Source organism: Enoplosus armatus, chromosome 18 (assembly GCF_043641665.1).
Source record: "Enoplosus armatus isolate fEnoArm2 chromosome 18, fEnoArm2.hap1, whole genome shotgun sequence".
NCBI classification, from domain to species: Eukaryota; Metazoa; Chordata; class Actinopteri; order Centrarchiformes; family Enoplosidae; genus Enoplosus; species Enoplosus armatus.
This window is the reverse complement of record NC_092197.1, coordinates 19,067,168-19,089,785: the sequence shown is the minus strand read 5'-3', so window position 1 is coordinate 19,089,785 and position 22,618 is coordinate 19,067,168. Positions and strand designations below refer to the sequence as shown.

Genomic DNA, 22,618 nt, shown 5'->3' with positions numbered 1-22,618 from the left:
AAAACAACATCACCCCGATAAGGAAAAGGCACTGAGAGGCCGGTTAACTCATCACCTATTAGTCAGTCAGTGTGTGTGTGTGTGTGTGTGTGTTGTCCAAACAGAGCTTCAGTCTGACCTCACTGTCAACATTTAGCAGGTGAAAGGTCAGTGAATGTTTTCCCTGAAGTTTTTAAAATGTTCTCTCCAGAGACGTTCGCTTTTGACATCAAACTTTTATGTCACCTTTATGTATTTTAATCCTTCTGGGCTTTCTTTTTTTGCTGGAGTTTCACTTTTTACAAGCTCATAACAGTCACTTCGCGTCTCGGGGAGCTCTTTTAGCACCTACGACTGTCGTACAGGAACTAAATGTCGTCCCTGGCTCCTCGCTCGTAACGCAGTTTAAGTTCTGAGTTACTGGGACTGTGGAAAGGCCTTAAAATTGCTATTTTCAAATTAAGTTTGGCTAAAACAGAAATACCATCAGTTGACATGTCAGTGGGCACTGCACATGTTCCAGGACAGTTTTCGTTTTATGAAAGAAACCCCCAACAAACCAAAACAAATCGAAATTGTTGTCTTATTTTTTTGCCTGTATATCCACAGGTTGTCAACACGCAGCCAAACTCTGTATATGAAATGATGTAAGCCTTAATGTAAAAAAAAAAAAAAAAAAAAAATGTATTGACAATATTTTCTTCTTCTATTTGGGACGAACATGTTGAACATAGCATTAAAAATCCTCACGTGTCTCAGTGGCAGAAAAATCTGATCTCTAATATAAAACATGAAATAAATAAGAAAATAAATGTATACTATATGAATTGTAAGGTGATAAAGAGGAAATGAAATAACATTGCAATATCGTTTGGAGTGACAACAGGAAAAGAAAATATGCTGAATATGCTGTATTGCATTACTTTCAAACTGGGTCTTAATCTAAGGATGCACATTATTGATTCATTTGAAATGAACTTCTTTAGCTTTGGCTCATATAGGATAATGTAAAATTTCTGTTTTTAATCTTAGTGCTTTTTCAGGATCCATGTAAAACCATACTCTCTTGAATTGGTTTGGTTATATGATAATGTTAATATTGAATTAGTATGTAAAATCACTCCTTTGGGCCTTCGCATTAGTGAGGCTGAAAAATTGTTTAGGCTGACAGGGAAAAAAATCATTATATGCTAACAAGTTTCCATTTAAATCCAACACATCCCAGAATTGACCAAATATGTTTGTTTATTATATATAAATATTATGTATTTGTTTTTGTAAAGAAATGAATTTTAGGTCAATTAAATGATCTGGGAAAATGTGCCATAAACTGTCTGGGGATTTTAAATAGGGTCTAAGCCACTTTCATTTTACAGTTCCACTCATACATTCATTCAATGTCTTTTAAAGCCGCCTTCTGTACAGTTATTAACCAAAACTGATTTTTTTTTTTTTTTTAAAGTAATGTGTCTTTATTTCAAACAAAAGTCAAACTGAGTTGATTCACAGACCAGTGGTCCAGTGATGATGAGTATGTAGGCGGTAGAATTTCATACTCTCAACTTTATTAAGGCACGTACGACCAGAAATAGTGAGAGAGAGTTTCAAATACTACATTATATTGTTGCAATCCGGATCAGTGAGATTTAGTGAATTTCTTTTGGTTAGGTATTTCACCCTTGTCTTCTGGATACAGTTTTTAATTGGCAACAGCTGACATTTGTTCTAATTAAGAAACAATCCCAAGGCCTTGGAGAAAATATTGACTGTTTGTATAGCAGTAGTAATCTTTTTTTTATTTTTATTTTTATTTTTTTTACTGTAGTGTCATCCGCATACTGGTCATACTGGTAAAGTTTTTAGCAAAATAGCTAGCATTTCTGCCACCAAAATGAATGGACAAGGACTGAGTGGATTATCTTTGTTTAGGTTAAAAGGACCCGCAGAACAGAAAGGCAAGGCAACTGAACATTTGCTGTTACCACAAAAAGTATATGTTATATCTGTACATTTTTGACCATGCCCAAAATGCTGTAGAGCTTTGGTTACTAATGGATGTTCTGTCATATCAACTGCCTTCTTGAAATCTAGAAATAAAATGGGACCACTATCTTCTCATATAGATATAATCTATAGTCCTCATAACGTACGTAAACCCAGAGTTGTACTAATAACCCCAAGTTATTAGTACAACTCATTGAAAAACTTTCTTTTCTTTGGACGTTATCTTGAAGACCATTAGTATTTAATGGAATTACAAAAGTTGACGTTTATAACACACATTTAGAAACCCTTGAAATTTAAAATAGAACTGAACGTTGTAAAGCTTTATGAAACTAGAATTACTGCCAACCAGTCAAGTTGCAGTTTATATCCATGTCTGTCCAGACTCATATAACACATGTAGTGAATGCTTTGAAGGAATTTAATAAAAGGTAAAAAAAAAATGGAAATTATTACTATATTGACATCTATGATTCCAGTGAATAATTTCCAGTGAGAAACATGCAGTCTTTGCTTAGAGACTGTTTTTACAGAGGAGTACAGTGGACTGATGTGGCGGACTACCAGAGGAACCGGAGGGCCCCTGTCCTGGTTGCTGAAGAGGGTGGACTCCTGCGACTACCTTGGGCTCCAAATCAATAGAACATTCCAGGACATTATGATGTCACAGTGAAGTTGACCTTTGACCTTTTGGGTAAAAAAAAAAAATGTCATCATTAAATCCATTTTTTTTTCCATTTCCATTTTAATGGCTTGTACACAACTTTTTTTTTTTGCTAAAAGTCCCTCAGTGCATTGCTGCAATATGTTGCATCTGAGTTCCACAGTCTTTTTTGTAAGGGGATAAATCTGAGGATGATTAAAGGGATAAGAAAGAAAATACTAATTCTGTTACCCAAAATAATCTTGATTTGGATTTTTTGGGGGTGTTTTCTCTTGACAGTTCTGATACCTTCACCTCTAACGCCAAAGGAAAAGTAGGAAAAAAAACTTTTAGAGGTCACAAGCCAGCCAATAGGTCAGGCACCACAGCTCCAAGGGCTTGGTCAAGGCCTTCTCTCAGTTCACGTCGTACATTAATTCCACATACATGAATTGGAGAGAAATATCAACTCATGCGTCAAACAGCTCAGAAAGGGTCTGATGACAATTGTAGCTATTAACGACACAGATGAGAGCAAGGACATAACTCACACCTCGCTTTGGCTTTATTAAGAGAGATTTTGATTTCATTTTATTCGAGAAACAGAGCTGATTGAGACGAAATGGAAAACGAGAGGAGAAGACAGAAAGACAGAGAGAGGTGGATGACATCAAACCCCTCTGAGGCCATTTCCTCATCAGCTCAATGACATCACTGAGCCACCACAGGCTGTGATTGGTCAACCCGTTTCTCCTGGTAAACAACTGGAGATGCATTACAGTGTGTGTGTGTGTGTGTGTGTGTGTGTGTGTGTGTGTAAGCGGGCAGAGAGACCTTTGTCCGGTGATGTCACCACAGACCGTGTGGACATACAGATTATACACTGATAAACTATCTCTCTGCGCACGCACACACACACACACACACACACACACACACACACACACACACACATTCAGTGATTACACACTCACTCGCTCTCTCTCCCTCTTTGTTCCTCAGCACGATCAGTCGTAGAAACAGATCTATCCATTTGTCTGTATATGTGATGCAGTGCAGGATGTACACCAGTTGATATCACAAGAAAACAGGAACCCTTCATTTTACACTCGCACAAGGTTGAGGGCGGATGGAATAAGTCACTTACCGTCCAATGTCTGTTGTTACGTTAGTGATTAATCATGAGGCTGGTGTTATTCTAAATATTTTATTGTGAATATTGTGAATTGTGAGCAAATCCCATAAAAAAAGACCAAAACCAACAATGTGTTTCCGTAGTGTCCATCTGAACACTTCCTGTCTTCCCTGCCCTGTCTGTGGCAACCAGAGCGCCTTGGTTCCTCCTGAAGATGTAAAAACAGCTCACAAAGACATAGTTTTCATTTTTAAGAAAGGCTCAGTCATTTCCTAAATTTTATTTTTTATTTTTTGCAAATGTTACTCAGAAATAGTGCAGTGGAGTAAATAGAGCATATGTCGGGAACTATGTTCAGCAGCGGATGAACACACATTCAGTGCTCTGGCGAGTATTTGCAGCAGCAAGGACGGAGTATGTGGAATTGAATTGAAACTAAAGTGTGTGTGTGTGTGTGTGTGTGTGTTTGTGTGTGTGTGTGTGTTCGGGGGAATGAAGGGACATGTCAGCCAGTGCAACAGTGTGGCTCATTGGTGTTGTCTTTGGACAACCATGGAGCTCTATGGCACAGAGGACTCGCTCTGTATCTGGCTTGGACAGTACTTGTTATTAGGATCAATTCATTGTTGGTTTTCTTGGGATTTGAGGGCGAGAAGAAAAATACAGAACATCATCTGTCATAAACCTTTGAAGAATATGTAAGGGGCCCGGCCTCTACATCTAAAGCAAATGAAACATTGGGCATGAAATACAGTAATTTTATGGTTCTAAGTTCATATTTAGGGTTTGTTTGCATACACACAGATGATTAAGGCATTTAAAGCCACTTATTTTTTCAGTATATTCGTTTCTCAGTTGGTTGATGAATTGATTAACCCATGAACAAAAAGTTAATAACTGTCATTTTGATAATGAATTAATCATCCGAGTCACTTCAAGGTTCTCTACTTAGGTACAGTGCTGCTTTGAGCTAAATGCTAACATGCTCACAATGACAATGCTAACAAGCTGATCGTTAGCCAGCAAAATGTTTGCCATTTTCACCATTTTAGTTTAGTATTCTAGCAATGCTAACATGTGCTAATTGGCACTAAACACAGAAAGTACAACTAAGGCAGATGAGAATGCCATTATATTTGCAAGTTCACAAATTCAAGTTCCTAGGGGGACATGGATAGCTATCCATCCAGAAATGTCAACTTCATTGCGGCGTGAAAGGAAAAGTCAGCCACCAAAGCCAGTAGGATTCATCCCCAGAGGACCGTGGGTGTACGTGCAACGTTATATGGCAACATTTTATAAAAAGCTGTTTAGATATTTCAGTCTGGAACAGACCAACTGAGAGACTGACACTGCCATCCTAAAAACACCAAACATTGGCGAGTTAAAGGTTCTCAAACGCAGATTTGCTGCTTTTCTAGGTTAAACTGAAGATGTAACTTTAGGCTCCGCAAGTGGAGGCGACAGGAAATTGCCACTATTTTGAAACAACTCAGAGGCGAAACAATGAATTTGTTCATTAGAAAAACAAAAAAGAAGCAATGCGAAGATGAACATTAGTGCTGCCTTGTTTCTCAGCTGATAGACATACACTCTAATACTGTCTACTGCATTGTTAAAGCACAAATACTCTTACAGATTCATTCATGCTCTCAGTTACTTCTCTATGTGAGTGTGTGTGTGTGTGTGTGTGTGTGTGGGTGTGTGTGTGTGTGAGAGAGAGAGTGAGACACACACACACACACAGACACACACACACACACACACACACAGACAGAGAGAGTGTCTTCAGTCTGTTGTTCCATTTCCGGTTATCTTCTCAAAACGGAAGGAGGAAAGCATCGTGGTGCATTAAGCACAGCCACACACACACACACACACACACACACACGCTTATAGTGGAGTGCTGATTGCAACAATGCTGTGTGTCTGCATACATATGTGTGTGTGTGTGTGTGTGTGTGTGTGTGTGTGTGTGTTTAAGTGCTGAGATATGATGCATCAAGTGTGTTTGCCAGCTTCAGCATTTTATGAGTCTGACTGTAATATACTGCAATATTCGAACTACTAGGAAGAATATTCCGGGGTTTTTTTTCTTTTTGCAGCCATGTTTTGACAGTTTTGGCCATCATTCCTCTCAGTTATGATAACGTATGAGTTACTCACCAGCACTACTGTAAACACAATGAGGCATTGCCGTCAGAAAAGCCTGAAATATCTCTGGTTCAACCCAAATATCTAGCGACGCGAAGGTGAGTTTGCGTCGCCTTGCGAGCAGCAGCTGTTTGACCCAATGGGCTCTAGAGAATGCACCTTAAACAAGCACGCAGTGACTTTCACACCAAGGCTTTTTGCAAAGCAAACAGCAGCACAGCCCTTCAATTACCGACCAGAGCTTGTGATGGTGAGTCAGTAAGACTCACCATCGAGGAATGAGGATCAGTGACGTTGAAACATGAAGTCAGGGTGACGTCAGGGCAGAGGGAGGGACTCGCGTGGGCTCGTACTGATACTGTCCCATTCCTCTAAACAAGCCAGGAAAGCAAACAAAGACTCTTCGGAACACGGAGGTCTTCTCAAGGGCGGATTATCGTGGTCCCCATCCTCGTTATCCAGATTGTCTTTCATTAGCTGGCTCTTTGAGGATCACGATTGATCACATGATTTTGTTTTTCTTCTTCCTCCTGCACAGCACGCTTCAAAATGGCCGATATTGTCACTTTTGAAATTCGATTTTTTAAAATGCGAGTGGTAGTCACCCAACAAACTGCCTACCCCACCCAACAACCCTGCTTCAAAAGAAAGACCTCGCATTGAGGAAGTAATGATACCGTTTCTTGGGACATTTAAAGAATGCAACAGTGGCACTGCGCCATCGCACTCCAAAGCATCCATTATGCACGGATAATCCATTAAAACCCATCTTAATATATTATAAATCCATTAGTTTATGATTGGCCACAAATTGGCTGGTGAACATCTGAATTTGCAGCGTAACTGCAAAATTAAGGGACAACTGTGTTATTTTGGAGAATATTAAGGTTTTTGTGGACTCCTTGGTTTCTGCCTTCTCAAGTTAGCGGCTTGAATTAATCAAATTATTATTGTTGACCACGTGACTTAACTGTCAACGCTTGCTAGACTGCAGCAGTGGACACGCCCCCGTGTAAAAAGTACTGAAGCAGTAGGCAGAATTAAATGACAGTTAACAGTCGTGATTTTTTTTTTTTTTTTTTTTGTCGGGTCACCTGTGACATCACAACGACACCAGACGCATGCATAATCTAACGATGTCACGGCTAATTAATGATTTCATCAAAGCATCACTCAGTCCTGCCGGCTCATGACGGAGTGTCGAAGCGTCCAAATGTGGCGCCACACACAAGCAGTGAAGTGTATGTCGAAGGGCGACTTTACTACTTACCCTGCACTTACATGCCCTCTGTGTAATGGATACCAAGGCTTAAGTGGTAATGGTGCAATAAAAAAAAAGACAGAGAGAGAGAGAGAGAGAGGAGGAAGAGGAGAGACACAGAGAAAGGAGAAAGAAGGAGGGAAGAGAGAGAGAGACAGACAGAAAGGTAGGAGGGGCAGGAAGATGAAGGAGAGGAAGGAGACACAGAGGCAAGGAGTCAGGAGGGAAGGGAAGAGTTAGGGAGGGAGGAAGGAGAGAAAAGGATGGACAACAGGGAAGCGAGTCAGAGAGATAATGGAGACAAAAGAGAGGGGGTGAGGGAGAAAACGAGGACGGTGCAAAGAAAAGAGACAAAAAATGAGCAAAAGGTGGGGGAAAATAAAGAACGATGGAGGAGGAGGGAGACGCAGGAGGGAGGAGACGAAAGGGAAATGATGGAGGAAATAGTGATGAAGACAGTAATAAAGTTCTAAATTACACCCAAAGAAAGTCTGAGACACAGAGAGAGAGACAGAGAGAGAGAGAGAGAGACAGAGGAGATGAAAGATAAAGACGGAGCTCTCCAGCTGATGGCAGCCCTTTGTGCTACACATTCTTTTTTTTTTCCTGCAGAAGGAAGCCCGTCTGTCTGAGTCTGCAGAGTCCTGACAGACATCTGTGGCTTTATTTTCAGCCGCATTGATCCCCCAAACTCTTTTAATCTCTCGCTGTGTTGCTCTGTCTTTACTTCTCGGCCTTTACCTCTTCGTCTCCATCTCCCCCTTATACTTCTGTCTGTGTCCGACCGTCGCAGACACAAACATGTTCAACATCCCACACCTTTCTGTTAGCTCAGAATGTGTAATTAGGTATTAGCATGCAGTTATCTGGTCTGGCCCTGGATTTTAAAGGTCCCATACTGTAGAAAGTGAGATGTCCATGTCTTGTTTGATCATAAAGCTGGTCTGGGTGCTGTATAAATACTGGGAAAGGATCAAAACGCTCAGTCCACACAGCCCGTATTCAGACACTGCGCCTTTAAACGAGCCATCGGTACTTCAGTAAGGTTGTGATGTCACAACTATACAGTCACCGCCCTCAGCCACGCACCCCCAGCAGGTCATCTGCTCCAGGCACAGCACCACCCACTAAGCACAGGGACACTCATCCACCTGCTCAGTCTGTCTAAGTTATTGGAGCGCTCTGCTCAGGAACTACTCTGTAGGGGCCTAAATGCAATTCATTGATATAGGTTAAAAAAGTAAGTAATAATTTCAGTTCATTTTCAACAGTGAAACTACAGTAATTTAAGTTAATTGATTCAGAAGGAATTCAAAAGATTATTTAAAGGTATTTTCAGTTCATATGTGCAATAATGTAATAAGTTAATCATTTAAAATGTTTGTGGATTATTTAAAGTGGATTAAAAAAAGTCATTTATGTGATATTTGTAATGTTTGAAAGTGGGTAACTGTTTGGTGCTTTCAAGTAACTACGCACCTTTAATTGCTTAACTGATGCTTCCGTGAGGGGGGAGTGGGGGGGGGGGGGGGGGGCACCTTTGAACATCTTTTCTGTACCACCCGTTTTTTTTTGCATGTTTTTTTGCATGTGCGTGTGAGCCGAAGTAAACTGTTAAAAAACTTTACGGAGTGGTCCTGTGGATTGTTTCGATGTGGATTAAGACGAGGGGGATCGATAGAGCGCCAAGCTAAGGCTTCATTCAGACAGTGGAAACCTACATACTCTTCAATGAGGGGCTGCAGAAAGGGCCAGGAGGAGATACATAAGGACTTTTTTCTACTGTGAATCATGCAAAGCTGCTCTGGTGGAGCCCCAGAATAAAAGCATTGAGCTGAAATAAGCATCATATGGGACCTTTAATAAGGTGGCGGTTTGTTATGTAGAACCTGGTGAGGAAGAAACTCACATTGTCACCGTGTGTTAATGGCTGTTTAATGACTACATTTTTCAGGCTCTCTGATCAGTGTGTGTGACATGACAGCTGATAGAAGTGCCGACCGATGGCTTTGCCTAGTTTTTCTTTTAATTTTTCAGGCAAAAAAAAACTTTTTCTATCTTAATGATCCCGTAAGGCTGGTAAATAATACCTACGACACAGTTTCACCAGTATAAACTGCAGTCATGTAATGAGGTTTTGTACTAAAGTAACATGCCTGACATCAGGAATTTCATACATGCTAAAAAGTTAATGTGTTTTTTACGCTCACATTACTTGTGTGAAGGAAGCCTCTCTGCTTTTTACCCATGCCGCCTGTTGATGGTTTGGGACACTCACAGTTCATTCTCTCACATCCCTGCTAGCCTGGCTAGCGCTATCATTGCCACTAGATGCCCTTTTCACTGGAATGTCATGTCTATCAAAGTGTGCCATGTAGATTAAAAGAAGTTTGTAACCTGTCTATATTTAGGCCAGTATTGTACATTTTAATGTTTTGGGGTTTTTTGTTTTTTTTTACTGTCTTGGCACAATTTTTTCACTTGCACCTCCATTCCCGTTACATATTGCATTGTGGGGCATGATGTCTATCAGCAGCAGGACACATGCATCACACTGTAGAGTCTGAGGCCATCATGGTGAAGCTGCCCGGCTGTGATCTATCTTTGTGGTGAGGATGAAAACAGTCTCTAATGACTACGCTTTCTCCTCTCTCTCTCTCTCTCTCTGTCTGTAAAATGAAACCAAAGCTTGCCGGCTCACTCACTTCCTCCCTTTATACTTTCACGTTTAATAAATGTTATTTCTTTATCACACACTGAACGAATCACATGAATAAAATGCCACACAAAATGCTTTACATTAAAGTGAGTGGTTAAAAATGAAAGAATATTTAAGGATAATTCATTGTATTGTATTCATTTTGGTGTAAAAACACTTGAGGAAAAAGCAGACAAATGCAGACAATTGAGACAGCAGAATGATTTACGTGGTTTCATGACAAGAAGAGCTTACAGGTAGGTAGAGGTAGGCAGACAGGTGGACAGTAACAGGCAGGTTCAGGTCCAGGTGGCAGAACACTCTAAAGCAAAAGCACAAGACAAGACAGCAACATAGAAACCAGGATGAACTGAGAGAGGAACAAAGGATCTGGGCTGGTATATGTAGAGAGAGGCGAGAGAGAGAGAGAGAGAATGAGATGTAGGTGAAGATTTATCTCAATTTCGCTGTAAGAAGTTCCATCAACCATCAAGTTGTCGATAGGAGTCATCCAGACATACAGATATACAGCTGAGTATCGTCTGCGTAGCTATGGAAATGGATTTTGTGTTTTCCAACAACCAAGTGCCACAGGCTGAAGAGAAGTGGGCCTAAGATAGAGCCCTGAGGGGCACCCCATTTTAAATCTATTTATCTATCTACCACTCTTTCAACAAAATAAGTGGGACCTGGGATTTGTTGTATTTTTCTTAACTACAACGAGTGGAAACAACTAGTCAATTCACTGATCAATCCATTGACAGAAAATTTATTCACCATTATTAAACTGGTCCAGGGAATGTCACGAGGAGGGAGTGCATGCAAGAGCTTAACTTATCAAACAATTTATTTTAGCTGAGCTTTAACTAAAGCTACTTCTTCCTCCATTTTCTTCATTCCAGACTTCCTTCTCATCTCCACTGCTCATCCTCTTTCTCTTTTTCCTTTTTGCTATCCATCACCTCCATTTCTGTTTCTCCTCTCTAACCTCTCTGCTCTGTTTGTTCTCTCTGTTTCCCTGTATTCAACTGAAATGGCTGCTTCAATAAAACATCACCTTGATGTTTCTATTGACGTTTAGCAGCCCTTGACTCTTAAAACCTCTGTATAATACATTGATGTGTTTGCTGTGAGTGTTACCAGCTCTCGAGGCTCAGCACTTGACTCAACCCCATTGAAGTGAATGGAGAAAAGGCTTTAAGTTGGAATAATGCCTCTCAGCTGCGATATTGGAAGAATTGACCTCTTGGTCAGCAGTGGGCGTTCACAGCCGATTGTGTTTTTTAAAGTGTAAGTCGTCTCGAACAGCTGTGGATCATTTCACGGCTGATTTGGCCTGGTTGCAGATGTATGAACTGGCACTTGCGTCTCAGATTTTGGCAGCAATTGTAAAATGTCTGGTGCTGCTCTTGTGAATGGCCAAATGCTGTATTCATGTCATGTGGGAGTTACATTAAAGACCAGTTTCTGACATAGAAATACTGTTGACGTCAACTTCCAGGTTGTAATTGGCCAACACTTTTGTCAAGCCTTCGTTGTCACACTGCACATATGCAGTTAACTCTTAGCATGTAATTGCTACGTACGTAAACTGCCACCCCACAAACAAACAAAAATACTACAGATGTAATAAGCAAATGAAATGCTCGTTAGCCTTGGAAGTAATGCTAGGCTACTGCTGTAGGTAGTATGCTAGTTAGTCAGCCATGCTAACGATTGCAGCTTATGTTAGTGCAGATAAACACACTGTTTAATTCTTACACTTTTGTCCCTGCGCTTCGTGACACTAAACATAGCTTCAACACGTGGAGAAATCGAAAGTTCAACAGGCCTGCTGTGCTTAGTTACGGTTTACGGTTATTGTTAATGCACAGTATTTTTAACCTTCTTCCCCCAACTGAAAGCGCCATTTTCATGAAAGCTGTGATGACGAAAATGATTGCGACTCACAGTGAAGTGATGGTGATGAACATGATTGGGGGCGGATGATTGCGATGATGATGAGGATCAGTATGACCATGCTCGCGATCAGCATTATTACAATGGTGATAATGATAACGAAGACGATGAGATGACTGTGTGCATTATTGTGACGTGACTGATTGTGGTGGTGATGAGGATTATGGAGGTGGATAATTGTGTGGTAATGATGGTGATTGAGATGAGAATGATTGCAGTGGTGATAGCTGTGATTCCAATGGATTTGGATAAGGAGCACAAAGAAAACAACGCTGATGAAGATGTTAAAGGAATAGTTCAACATTTTGAGAACTGTGTTTATTTGTTTTTGCCTGTCAGAGAGTGAGATGAGGTGATGGATATCGATGTCATGTTTGTGTGTAAAGTACGGCGCTGGAGTCAGGACGTTGTTGGCCTAAATTAGCATTGCATAGCATTAGACTGGAAGAAACAGCTGGGAAACAGCTAGCCTGGCCAAAATCTAAAAATACGCCTACCAACACCTTTAAAGCTCACTAATTAACACGTAGTATCTTGTTTGTTTAATCTGTGCACAGACAGAAATGTAAAAACTGACATTTGTTGTCGCTACTTGTTGGAAGGGGGAGTTACTGATGACTTGATGGAGCTATTACTTGACAATACAACAGTTTATCCATCCACTCAGTTCTTCTATGCAGCAGCTCTGGCTAAAGCATAGGTTGCCAGATACAGTTGGGGAGCGCAGGTTTTGTTTGGCATGATGGCATGTGCACGGTCACAGGGGCCAGCTGCTGTTCGCCAAGAAATAGTTCAAGCATGTAACTCATTGAGGAGCCACAGACTGCTGTCTTTACGTCTCTATGCTCACAGATTAAACAAATGAGATACAATTTATTAAACAGTGAACTTCAAGGTTCTGGACCATCTGTAGGCGGTCCAGAGACGACTTGCTGAGGCAGGTGCAAATGGAATTGCAATAGTCTGGCCGGGATGATATAAAAGCCTGAATGCTCATCCCTAGCTCAGGTTGTGATACAACAGAGTTTGGCAATGTTTCTTTAATGGAAGAAACATGTACGGGTCAACGATTTGACGTGTTCATCGAAGTCGCCTGATCAAATATAATATCAAGATTTCTAAGATTAGACTGTACAGCTGAGCAACCTTGGAAGCAATGCTATGTGGAGCAAGGGAAGCATATATAAAGCAAATAATATAGGACCCAAGACAGAACCCTGAGGCACACCACAGGAAAGAGCAGCACTTTCAGACATGTAGGGACCAAGCAAGACAGAAAAACTCAGAACCAAGAGATTTGAGGAGAGCCAGTCCAGGGGGCTACCAGAGACCACCTTTCAGTCAGGATGCTGTGATCTAGCAGCACCAAAACAGAGCATTCAGCCACATAGGCCTATAGGTTTTGGGAAAGGATGGATCAAGGCAGTCCAAAATTGACGGCCGAGATGGATGAGCAGAAAGGGGAGTAGAAATGTCCATTTTTGATTTTCAGACCAAAACGCCCCTGGACACTAATGGATAGACCTACAACCAATCAGATCAACGAAACCTGTGACGTAGCGCTAAGCAATGAAAAAATGTAAACAGACTCTACAGCTTGCAGAACTGTGAAAAACAGAAAAAGGGTCAGATTCAGAACTTTTTAGGGGCTCAAAAAACTCAAAACAGCATAATTGTTGCCCTTCTGTCTCGCAAAGCATATAAAATCCTGCATTCACGTTTGTAATTGTTTTGAAAATGTTCATTTTCGGGTAAGAATTTGAATCAGAAAGCAAATAAGTGTTTTTCCCAGATGACGATCACAGTGTGATGAACATGATATTCAAGTGGCGAGATGATCGTGTCGATGAATCATTGTGGGGGAAGACGGTTATGATGGTGATGACTTTGTACCGGATGGATTAACACTATGGCCGGGTACAGCTTGAAGAGCAGATACATATATATAGAGTGTATAGTTTTTATACTGATACCAAAACCATACTTTTTGTGACATAAATACAAACATTTGTCTATAAAACCCTTTTTTTATTTCACCTAAATGTTAAATGGCTAAACACAAAGCACCGAACAAGAACTTTGACCTCGATAATTGAGTATAAAACTTGCAAAGATTCTGATTTAGATCGGGAGCTATCTGAGGAAAGAATAAGTCGAAAAGACTACGAATCTGATCGTACATTTGTTGCCAACATTCAGCGTTTCAGACGGTCGCTGAAGTGCTACACACATATTTTGGTCTGTATCAGCAGAGTATTGCGGTTTGAAACCCAGCCCTAATTAAGGCAGTAATTCTTATTGATTACTTAGATGACTAAAATATTTGGACAGTGATCACACAAACGATGATGTAGCCGATGGCCCGTGATTTTCTGCTGATCCGGTTTGCAGTTAGGGACGCATTCAGCAACACAGTGATGTCTGCGAGAGAGAGAGGCCGAGAGGGCTGAAGAAAGACAGAGGAACCCTGCTTCATTGATCCCATCGATTCCACCCTTACCTTTAAAGAAAGGGCCACCCCCCCCCCCTTACTCTCGCCCCTCCTCAAACCGGTAAACCCCTTTTGAATAATATAATTGCGTATTTGATCCTCACTGTAACCTCGACCACAGGGAGGAAAAAAGAAAAAAGTCTGATTGAATCACTCAAGCGTGCTCTTTCTCCATTGACGGCAGACTGCGTTTGTGTGTGTGTGTGTGTGTGTGTGTGTGTGTGTGTGTGTGTGGGTGGCTGGTTTGGATTGTTCCCTGTTTACACGTAAATGTGTCTGCACTTTAAAAAAAATAAATAAAAAAAAAGAAGAAGAAGAAGAAAAAAAAAACCTTGTCTGGGGTGAACTGCTGCTGAGTTGCTTTCCATCGAGCTACAGTAAGCAGAAAAGCAGACAGGCAGCTGTGTGCATTCGAAGTCTATTTGCAATATTGGAAAGAGGATTTGTTGTTCATTTGTTGGAACATTTGTTTAAAATTGTGTGTGTTTGACATCAATAATAATTCATAATTTGTCCCGACGCGACAACAATATCTGGGTGTCAAAACGATGTCGTTTGTTTTCTGATGTAAAGCTGTTTTTCTACAAAAAAAGAAAAAAAAAACTTTTTTTTACTTAATAGTACAAAATAGGCAAACACATTCAACGCCACCTTTCAGCACGTGACCGTTTTTATTACTTGGTGCCAGCCGATCGGCCCAGCATCTCTGGCCATTACTAAATCACTTCTTAAAACATTTTTAAAACAAAGACTCGTGTGAATATTTAATGTCTGATTTCACCGTTCCACTGCTGCCGTTTCATGTTTTCCTCTACTTTTTAGACTTTTATGATCTCACTGTTTGCTTTTTAATTTTTTTTTAATTGTATTATTATTATCCATATCATATTATTACTATGAAGTTTAAGACAGGATTTTCTGCCTATCATTAGAACTGAAGGAGTACATCGGCCAAAAAAACACCACGACTGGGACACAGTTTTGGGCTCGCGTTGGTGCTCTTCTATATTCTACATAATATGTCCTATCTATATATATAATAACATGTTTATGTCCCATCTATATAAATATGAATCATAAGTTGAACAGCAACCCTTTAATCCAGTAATATTAATAACAAGAATGCAGCACGCTCAAATAACATTGCAATCAAAGTTAGATAAAACAGAAAATAGTAAAATAATAAGGTACAGACGTGAAACAAGTCGATGTCTGTGTCACACACACACACACACACACACACACACACACACACACACATGCTGAATGTATTTTTTAAACCTAGTGTGTTTGTGGATCAGCGTTCTTCCTATTCAGAGATCAATAGTGCCACCTGTCAGTGATACACTGTATTACAACCACAACAGTTTTACTACTGACAGTGTGGAGGATTGACATTCATTCTTTGTGACAGAAGAAGACACCTGTATGATAAACAACAGGGACATTTACATTGGAGTCATTCCATAGTTGCTGGATTTTCACATTAGGAGAACTTAAAACCCATCAAGAACAGCTCTATATCTTGGGGCAGACGTTCACTCTCACAGTGGTTTTCTTTACAAATTCAAATTCATGTTGTACGCACAAGCTGCCATCAAGCCCGCGGAACTTTATTTTAGATGCTAGTAGAGATCCCGAAGTTTCCGAAGATACCAACTCTGTCAGGCTTGAATTTTTCGGGGAAATGTGGCTGAATATTTCCTGGATTTGCTGGAATGGTGCAGTGGTAAAAAAAAAAATATTTTTAAAAAAGGCTGGTCTGGTTTAAATGTTTTACTCAGTGTGTTTTTTTATTTTTTTTAATTTTTTTATCAATAAGCCTCTAAAGCTACTCAATCATTTGCATCTGTCGTCAGGTCACTAGGCGCTGTGATAGGAAGCTGAGAGGAGACAGGAGGAGGGATGTGTGTGTGTGTGTGTGTGTGTGTGTGTGCGCGTGTGTGTGTGTGCGTGTGGGTGCGTTTACAGCGAGGATAGTTTCCCCTTACATAATAGTTTAGTGACTGAATTGAGTCCTTAACCTGATTCGTACTGATCAGCTGGGCTCTGACTCGTGCATACTTAATTGAGAGAGGTAATCAAATCAAACGCACCCAGTCCTCCTCCTCCTCCTCCTCCTCCTCCTCCTCCTCCTCCTCAGCAGTGACTGAGTGAGATGCAACAGCAGACACATTAGAGGGTGTGCTATTACTATTGTTGTTGTTGTTGTTGTTGTTGGGGTTTTGGTTTGGATTGTTTTCCTTCGAGCGCGTGATCACGAAGAGGTCTAAGAAAGCATGTCCTACACCGTGGTACTGTTTTCATATACTTTGTACACACATTTCAGTATTTATGTACAATGAATTCCTTTCAGCGTATTTCTGAGCACATAAATTACAGCGCATTTATTTTGTGACGAATCTTCAACTACACGGCGGCAGCGAAAATCCTCCAAACAGAAGGCCTCATCTGAAACGTGGGCCGCCAAAGACACCGAGGGGACACGTTTTAGACGCCACTTCGCTCAGGGGGGGGATTTGCTGCGATGAGAAACGGGATAGACAGGCGTTGTTGGTTGGAGCATAGGCGGACTGATTCTTTTGAGGCCGCAGAGCTTCTCCTCTTCGACCTGTTCAGCTCAAGAGGAAGAGGGAGGAGGAGAAGCCCGATGTATCCAAAGTGAGCTGGACTGACAAAACCAATATAATGTTAGGGCGCGTTCACACCTGCAGTCGTTTGGTCAGGACCAAGGGGAAACAATGAATGAACGCACGCTGTTCAGTTCTGGTGCGGCTTGTGCTCACACTGGCTTATTGGTAACAGGTAACAGGGAGACAGGTAACTCACTGATTGGACAGTTTTTTTTGGCGATTTCACATCAGCATCATCAGAGCGGAGGAAGATATAATTCTGGTGACTGAACCTTGCAGAACGCGCTCACGTGTTGTTTTTTCTTCTTCTTCTCTGGCTCACCCAGAAATAAGTGATTATGACACTCAATAGTTTAGACTGCAACCGGACCTCATATATCAGTGATAGTTACTGTGTGATTGCCATGTTTCGCTCACTTTTTAATGAGGAAACTGTACCGCCGACAGTAGAGAGGTGGCTGGACACGAGGAATAGATAAATATGGACCCTCGGCCCGGTTGTTTCGTCCACATCAGCTTTCACACCAGCCTAAACAGACCGAATCAAGCGGGAAAACGCCATCAGTTTGTTGCATTTGACTTCTCGCGTGATTCTGTTGTGTCCTAATATGAAATATCTGAACCGTAAAAAAATAAGACCAACTCGCGTTTGGACGTTGACAAATGGGTGCTGGATCTCAAGTGTGTTTTGGGCAAGACGCCCGCGCCGAAGTTTAGTAACGACGCACTGGAAAAGGTTGACAGATATCAGACGTGAACTTCTGTCAACAAGACCTTCTGTTTGCGTTCCATTTGAGACACACTGCTAAATCCTCCTCCAATGTTGAACTGTGGATCAAATGATACAAACAGCACTAACACTTTTATTTTCTGTGTCTTCTCCCCCCCCCCCCCCCGTCCTCGCAGCGTGCAAACGGAAGGAGCAGGACACAGCGAAGGAGCGCAACAGCACGCCAAAGAAGTCGCGGCTGGTCTTCACCGACCTGCAGCGGCGCACCCTGCTGGCCATCTTCAAGGAGAACAAGCGACCGTCCAAGGAGATGCAGCTCACCATCTCGCAGCAGCTGGGCCTCGAACTCACCACCGTCAGCAACTTCTTCATGAACGCCCGCCGCCGGAGCCTGGACAAATGGACAGACGACGGAGCCAGCCCCGGCGGCCAATCTTCGGCGTCCAGCACTTGTACCAAAGCGTGATAATAGAGGGCGAGGAGGGGAGGGGGAGGGATGTGCGACAGGGAGGGGTCTTGGGTGGGGCGGGTCGATGGAGGGGTCGAGGGCGCGGGTCGAGGTTTCGTCCTGTTCGAAGTGAGGAGGAAAACCAAACTTTTTACATTTTTTTGTTTGTTTGTTTGTTTGTCTGTTGCTTTTGTGGAGAGAGGGGCTGCTCACTGCGACGACTTGTTTGTAGCCTAACGACCTTTTGCAAATTCATTTTAACTCCATAAAGAAGCTGAAGGGTAAACTCACTTATAAAACATAGAAACCTCACTGGGGGAAAAAAACGTTTGAATCACAGACTTTCACTGCTGATGTCTCCTTTAGGACAACAAGCTAGCCCAAATACCAAAGACTAGAAGACGATGTAATGTTTTCTATTATGCAATATAAGCTAGGAACCAACCAACCAAACAAGAAACCAATGAAAGCTTTACGACTGCAGAATGTTGCTAGAAGCTCTGGAATAGAGGATAATCGAATCTCCGTGGAAACTTTGTGGTATTTTGACCCTCGCATGTCCAAAGATGGCTGTTTGCGGGGTTTCGGAGATTGCACGGCCAAATTTTGGAAGCTGTCGTAGCTGAATTGCGATTTAAAACAAAAGGAGGTCAGCTGAGGGTCAAAAGAGACCATGCGATGATTGAGGGTCAAAGTTTTATTCTTGACCTTAGAAAAAGTCATATGACGAAATAATCTTAGCAGGAGGCCCACTTACCAACTTGGACAGAGTGTGCTCAGTATGCTCACCGGAAGAGCTTGTGGACCTTATGTTGAGGTTATAGCGTCAAACAATTGTTTTTTTTCTCACTATTTTGCTCAAGAAACTGGTCAGTTTATATATCTGTTAATTAACGGCTGGGTGATGGAGAAGGTGGTGGGCTGTGCTAATTTGGCTGTGCAGTCTCCGGTTTTAACCGCCAGGTTGACGAAGACAAACAGAAAAACCTGAAAGTCTGATCAGAATTGAAGAGTTGGCTTCCAAAATGTTCTACATCCATTTTAAAAAAGGAAACAGGTAAAGTTGATCTCTGGAATTTATATGATCCAGGTCGTAGATGGAGTATTATTTTCTTCAATAATGACTTAAACTTAATTAACTTCCTTTTACAAAATGACAAGATTTCTGTAATTCTTTTGGAGAAAACTCTTCAGTTTTACAAAAAACAAAAAAAAACAAAGGCGCAACATGCAATGATTTGACTCTTTAAAGGTGGCAGTAAGGATTCTAAAAGTTAGGAAATGGCAAAATATGCAAGCACAAATCAACAAATACACAAACATTCACCAAGGCACATGTAGCTTCCCCCATAATTTGAGCAGACATGTAGAATTACAAGCTTTCTCAGCATACTAAGCGTTCAGTGGAGTATTAGTGTATTATATATGAATATATACAACCTATGTGAGCACAATCTTGAAGCACATTTTCTTTGCAATAGAACCGGGGCTCTCTGCCAAGCCGAGTGGTCTTCACATCTTAGAAAACTCAGGATACCGTTCTTTCTAAACAGTGGCTGAATCCATTCGGCATCCGTCGTTACACACTGTAATGTACAAATGTACCAACACACACACGTAGACACACTGTGTTGCATACAAGCAAATACGCCTGCGTTATAGAAACAAGAATACACACACACACACACACACACAACTTTAAAGAGTCATTTCCAGAACGTTCTCCAGAATTCCCACCCTGACCGAAATATTGTCAGCTAAACCAAAGCTAAGCTCCAGTTTACCCTGGCTTCACCCATCACTCATTTGTGTTACCGTGGTAACTGATCCATCAGGGCAGCGGGTTTCCACCTAGCATTAGCACAACCTTTGTCTCTCTGTTTTCAATTCGAACAAAGACGCCCTTAACTGGTGCTTTTGATGATGAGAGCTGTACCTTACGTTTTTAAGTATTTGTGGCGAACTAAGGGCAGATTTCAGATTTGAAAGGCATCATTTTTAATGCACAAACTCAAACACGCCTCTTCTCTCTACATCAACAGCTGTCTTTCAGAGACAAAAACGCCAAGTCCAGCCTGGATTTACACACAAAAGGCTTTAACTGTGACTTCTCATAACATACCACAGCGTCTAGAGAATAAGCATTAACAAAAACTGAAATTTAAACATAATTCATGATTAATCAAGAGAGTGCTGGGCTTCAAGACCTCCTGGGCTTTCAATACATCGGGAGAGGCCACATTTCTGCCAAAGTTTTGTGAAATGAGCACGGAAAGCACAAAACAAGAGGTAGTTTGACACTCAAGGCCTCTGTGTTCCAAATGGCCACTTTCACCCCATCACAGAGAGGGACGAGGTCCAATGAATCATACAAATGGGGAAAATAGGGCACACCTTTTGGACAATCTATCCTTGAAGGCATTCATGGGGTTGGACTTGGTTGTTCACACAAAAAGCAATGGAAGTAGTTGTGTGAAGAATGTTCAAACCCGGCCTACTTTCACACCTCAGCACACCTGGCCAATCACTGTGTAAAAAATGGGCGTGGTTGTCGGATTGTTTGTTTTCAGAAATAAGATGTAAGGTTATCTAGTTTTTAGCTAATATAATCAAAATCCGTACTTTACCCAAAATGTAATCTTTCAAGATTGACAAAAGATTCCAAGGTCCATGTCGAGAGTTCGTGCGTGTTTCACAAAACTTATTTTGGTTTATCATTGCTGAAGAGGCTCTTGGTTGAGACTTGCTCAGAGCCTTACAAACTAGATTTTACCTTTTGGTGTAAATCCAGCTGTGGAACTAAGGTGAATTTTGGAAGCCTCCAGCTGCCATCGCAGATACCCCAGAAAACAAACCACAACCTCTTACCGCATCCAGTGACCGACACAAGCGCAGAACCAGTGAACCGCCTGAACCCGCGGAGGACGAACTGCCCAGGCAGATCAGGGCCTTTGTAATAGTTAAAGAGGACAATCTAAAGACGATGCCTGGCAGGTCCGTCTCTTCCACAGGGTCAATGGGGTGAAAAACAGGAAGACAGGTATTAGCGCTGCAAACAAGTCATTTTAATAACAGTCATATATTCCGACTTCAAATTGTGTTCATTCATCAACATGAGAAACTTTTTCCACTTGTACATGAGCTTGTTTCCTTGTTGATAGTGGAGAAATGTACCTTTCTTTTTGAGAGGAAAAAAAATCTTGATTGAATTTGTTTGCAGCGTAGGAGAGTTGGATGCTTGGTGAAGCGAAAGACAGATGGACCGAAACACAGAGATAAGATTTCTCTGGCTGTCTTTGAGTCCATACAAACTTCACCAAGCGTCCATCCCTACCAAATCACCAAAACACCCATTGCTTTTAGTTTGATACGTCACACTGTACAGCCTTTAACACATTATGTATATACCAACACACCCAAAAAACCTCAACCGCCACCACCTCCTACTCTGTTTTAACAGCCTTTACCATCCCCGATCACCTCATCAATCATCTCTCACTCAAGCTATCAAACCAAAAAAAAGAAACAAAACCAAAGGAAAGGCGTCAGTCAGCAGCCCCTGCTCCTTAGAAACCCCAGGCTGAGTCCCGGCCTGGCTAGAAGCAAGCCAAAGGCTTCAAGAACGATTTAAAATAAGAAATGGACACTTGAGACTTTTTCTATTTATTGACAAATCGAAACCAAAGAAAACCTTTTTCTGCACCTAACTGTTCCAACAAATGGAAAAAAAAAAAAACTAACAGAAGATGGAAGAGAATTATTACCAAAAAAAAAAACCAACAAAAAAAACCCCAAAAAAAGAGTGGTGGTGAGGATGGAGGATAACGACGACGACGATGACGACGACGACGATGAGGAGAAGAAGAAGAAGAAGAAGGGAGGATAGAAGGAAGACATCATGGGAGTGGAGAAGTAGCTTTGTTCTGCCTGATGTTGTGTCAGGCCATCTTTAAGGGGAAGCAAGTTGGGGACTGAAAAGGGTAAAACCACACAGGTAGGAGGGAAGGAACCTACGGAGGATGCCGTCAACCATTTTCTTCCCTCTGACCCCCCCCCCCCCCCCCCCAAAAAAAAGGCAGAACATTAACGTGTCTCTCACGGTTGAAGAGTGTCTTTAACGTGTGCCTATGCAGTTTTTCACAGTTAAAAAAAAAAAATAAAAAGGTTAAAAGAACAACAGAAACCTCATCAGCTAATAAACCAAAGATTCACCGTTTAACTCCAGTAGCAGTTCTCCTCCCCTCGAAAAGGAAAATCTCAACTTTCGCTGACCAGCATGCAGTGGGGTTTTTTTTTTTTTTTTTATATTTTCCACGAATTATTATTCTACTGTATCCGTTGTACGCAAAACTGTCTGGGTTAGCACGCCGGCTAATCAAGCTTGTTGGGCCGTCTTAACTTTCAAGCTAGTAGTGTTAGCCAGGATGCTGAATCATAATTTCTTTTAATATTCTGCTTGTAAACTAGCGAACATCCAGCTTAA

General features: G+C 41.5%; 1 protein-coding gene across 1 annotated transcript in view; it reads left to right on the top strand.

Moving 5' to 3' along the window:
- The window catches only part of onecut2 (one cut homeobox 2), a 32,615-nt gene extending 14,462 nt beyond the window's left edge, over positions 1–18,153 (top strand). The window contains exon 2 of the mRNA XM_070924910.1: positions 17,864–18,153. Within this exon, the coding sequence (XP_070781011.1) occupies positions 17,864–18,153 (290 nt within the window). The remainder of the gene's footprint in view (positions 1–17,863) is intronic.
- The last annotated feature ends 4,465 nt before the right edge of the window (positions 18,154–22,618 follow it).